At 43.3% G+C, this 3,933-nt stretch overlaps 1 protein-coding gene across 2 annotated transcripts in view; it reads left to right on the top strand.

Annotated features, from left to right (window-relative positions):
* TSPAN16 (tetraspanin 16) overlaps positions 1–2,923 on the top strand; it is a 12,969-nt gene extending 10,046 nt beyond the window's left edge. For both annotated transcript variants that reach the window (XM_037727610.1, XM_017497744.2), the window contains one exon: positions 2,745–2,923. In XM_037727610.1, the coding sequence (XP_037583538.1) occupies positions 2,745–2,792 (48 nt within the window). In that variant the 3' untranslated portion in view covers positions 2,793–2,923. The remainder of the gene's footprint in view (positions 1–2,744) is intronic.
* The last annotated feature ends 1,010 nt before the right edge of the window (positions 2,924–3,933 follow it).

Genomic DNA, 3,933 nt, shown 5'->3' with positions numbered 1-3,933 from the left:
ATTTGATTATTTGAAAAGATAAAAAAGGTTGAGTGTAATGGCTCAGCCTGTAATTCTAGCACTTTGAGAGGCTAAGGTAGGAGGATTGCTTGAGCCCAGGAGTTCAAAATCGGCCTGGGCAACATAGTGAGACCCCTGTCTCTACAAAAACAAAAATAAGGAAATTATCCAGGTGTGGTGGCACATGCTAGTAGTCCCAGCTATTTGGGAGGATGAGGGGGGAGGATGAGGGGGGAGGATGAGGGGGGAGGATCACTTGGGCCTGGGATATTGAGGCTAGTGAGGCATGACTGTGTCACTGCCCTCCATCCTGAATGACAGAGCGATGCCCTGTCTCAAAAAAAGGTACACAAAACAAAATTAACAGAACTTCAGACTGAAGGGGAAAAAAAGGGAAAGATTACTCAAATTATTAAAATGAGGAATGAAAGAGAGACGTCACTACTGATATTACAGAAAGAAAGCAACTATTAGGGAATAGTGTGAACCTGTATGCAATACATTAGATAACCTAGATGAAATAGACAAATTCCTAGATAAACACAAACTACCAAAGCTAACTCATGAAAAAATAGAATATCTAAATAGATCTACAACAAGTAATTAGATTAAATTAGTAACCAAAAACTTCCCACGAAGAAAAGATCAGGTCCAGATAGCCTCACTGGAAATACTACCAAACTTTGAGAGAAGAATTAACACCATTGTTTCACCCACAAACTCTGCCAGTAAAAAGAAGGAAGACACATTTCTAATTTATTCTATGATGCCATTACAAGATATTACAGTGACATAAGAAAGTAAAACTACAGGTCAGTGTCTCACTGTCATCCAGGCTGGAGTGCAGTAGTGCAACCTCAGCTCACTGCAACCTCCACCTCCTGGGTTCACACAATTCCCCTGCCTCAGTCTCCACAGCTGGGACTACAGGCATTGACCAGCTAATTTTTGTATTTTTAGTAGAGACAGGGTTTTGCCTTGTTGGCCAGGCTGATCTGGAACTCCTGACCTCAAATGATCTGCCTCTCTCAGCCTCCCAAAGTTCTGGGATTACAGGTGTGAGCCACCGAGCCCAGCCCAGTGTCTCTTTTGAATATAGATGCAAAAATCCTCAACAAAATACTAGCAGATTAAATCCAGCAATATATAAAAAGATCAACTGGGATGTATCCCAGAAAGGAAAGGCTGGTTAAAGATATGAATATTAATATAATATACAATATTAATAGAATGAAGGACAAAAACCATATGGTCCTCTCAATAAATGCAGAGTATTTGACAGAATCTTTACCATTTCATGATTAAAAAAAAAAAAAAACAACTCAAAAGTCTAGGAATAGAAGGGAATTTCCTCAACTTGATATCAAAAAGGACAAGTGACAAAACAAAATATTGATAAGTGGACATTGTCAAAATGAAAAACGTGTTTCAAAGGACATTATGAAGAAAGCGAAAAGACAAATCATGGCTTGGGAAAAAATTTGCATCTCGGTTAACTATATGGGACTTGTGTCCAGAATATATAAAGAATTATTATATCTTAATAAAAAGACAACCCAACTAAAATGGACAAATGATTTGATTTTATCGAAAGAAGGGATACAGCTGGCCAATAATCACAAAAATGCTCTACTACCATTAATCATTAGGGAAATGCAAATAAAAACACTTATCCCACCAGATGGCTAAAGAAAGACAATAACAAGTATTGCCAAGGACGTGGCGATATTAGAACGCTTACACACTGTTGGTGAGATGGTAAAACGGTGAAGCCACTTCCTAAAATGTTAAACATAGAATTATTTGTCCCAGTAATTTCTCTCCCATGTTTGTATCCACGATGATTGAAGACATGTATCCACACAAAAACCTTTTTGTGAATGCTCACAGCAGGATTATTCATAACAATAAAAAAGTAGGTAAAACCCAAATGTACATCAACTGATGAAGGAAAAAGAAAATGCATATCCTTGTCTGTGTGCAGTGGCTTATGCCTGCAATCCCAGCACTTTGGGAGGCCGAGGTGGGGCATATCGTGGTCATGAGTTCGAGACCAGCCTGACCAGCATGGTGAAACCCCGTCGCTACTAAAAATACAAGAATTAGGCCAGGTGCAGTGGCTTATGCCTGTAATCCCAGCCTTCTGGGAGGCCGAGGCTGGCGAATCACGAGGTCAGGAGCTTGAGACCAACCTGGCCAACATGGTGAAACCCCGTCTCTACTAAAAATATAAAAAATAAGCTGGATGTGGTAATCCCAGCTGCTCGGGAGGCTGAGGCAGGAGAACCTCTTGAACCCGGAATGCAGTGAACCGAGACTGTGCCACTGCACTCCAGCTGGGGCAACAGTGTGAGACTAACACACACATACACACACACACACACAAAATTAGCCAGGTGTGGTGGTGGGCGCCTGTGATCCCAGCTACTGAGGAGGCTGAGGCAGAACAATTGCTTGAACCTGGAAGGTGGATGTTGCAGTTACCTGAGATTGTTCCACTGCACTCCAGCCTGGGCAATAGAACCAGAATCCTTCTCAAAAAAAGAAGTGGACATGGATGCACTTTGTTTCCTCTCTTAACTACAGGGGCTCCAGCTTTAGCCCAGATGGTTCTTCAGCCATCTGCAAACCCTGCCCCACACCCTTCTAGAACAGGATGCTCCTCCTGCCCCCAGAACTCCACCAAGACTCTGGTTTGGCGGTCTCTAGCATTGGATCCATGTTTTCTTCTTTGCCCATTTCAGTTGCCAGGAATTCTTGCCACTTTGCTGCTGTTTATCAAGCTGGGCTGACACCCAGGGCTGGAGAAGACGGGACACCTGGGCCCACCTGGCTGCTGGAGATTCAGTCTCAGTTTCATTTCTCTGTGGTACCCACTGCTTCTGGGGGAGATTGTTAATAAAAGACCCAGGAAACCCCTGTCCAGCCTGACTCCTTTCTCCTTTTATTTTTGTCGATGATTTTATCTCAGAATGCCTGAATGAGATGCTATGTCTCTCTTTCTCATACAACTTTCCTGTTTAGTAAATTACTCTTGGTGTGTGCAAGGTTTTTTTTTTTTTTTTTTTAAAGAGAGAGTCTTGCTGTGTTGCCCAGGCTGGAGTGCAATGGCATGATCTCAGTTCACTGCGACCTCCACCTTCTAGGTTCAAGCAATTCTGCCTCAGCCTCCTGAGTAGCTGGGATTGCAGGGGCCCACCACCACGCCTGACTAATTTTTGTATTTTTAGTAGAGAGAGAGTTTCACCATGTTGGCCAGGCTGGTCTCAAACTCCTGACCTCGGGTGATCCACCTGCCTCAGCCTCCCAAAGTGCTAGGATTACAGGCATGAGCCACCATGCCCAGCCTGTAAATAACCATCTTCTTCTTGGTGTCATTAACTCCAATTACAGTGAAGACAGCTGCGTACTGCTCATGTATCAACTCAAAATCCTTATATTCAATGAAAGAGCATTGTTCATTGGATTGAGAGTCAGCTCTTTATGACTTGTTTCCAGAAGTATATGCTTATTAATGTCCACATGTTCATAGTACTTAGAAAGTTGAATCTGCCCTTGCTTATTCACCATGAGGAAAAAAAAATTTTTTTGCCCTGGCCAATGTTTTTCCAAATATAGTTCAAAAGTTATGGCAAGGGATGGCTACAACTGAAGCCCGTGCTGCTGGTGAAGTGATGGTCCCTGCGATGGCTTTTCCGGGAGTACCCTTCCCCCTGTCCCGCAGAAACTTCCTCCCAACTCTTTTTTTTTGTAGAGACAGAGACTTGCTCTGTCACCCAGGCTATAGTGCAGTGGCAGGATCTTGGCTCACTGCAGCCTCCGCCTCCTGGGTTCAAGCAGTTCTCCTGCCTCAGCCTCCCAAGTAGTTGGGATTACAAGCACCTGCCACGGCGCCTGGCCTGGCTAAGTTTTCTTTTCTTTTTGAGACAAGGT

The sequence above is a fragment of the Cebus imitator genome, unplaced genomic scaffold, assembly GCF_001604975.1.
Source record: "Cebus imitator isolate Cc_AM_T3 unplaced genomic scaffold, Cebus_imitator-1.0 Scaffold234, whole genome shotgun sequence".
Lineage (NCBI taxonomy): Eukaryota > Metazoa > Chordata > Mammalia > Primates > Cebidae > Cebus > Cebus imitator.
This window is presented reverse-complemented; position numbering and strand designations above follow the sequence as displayed.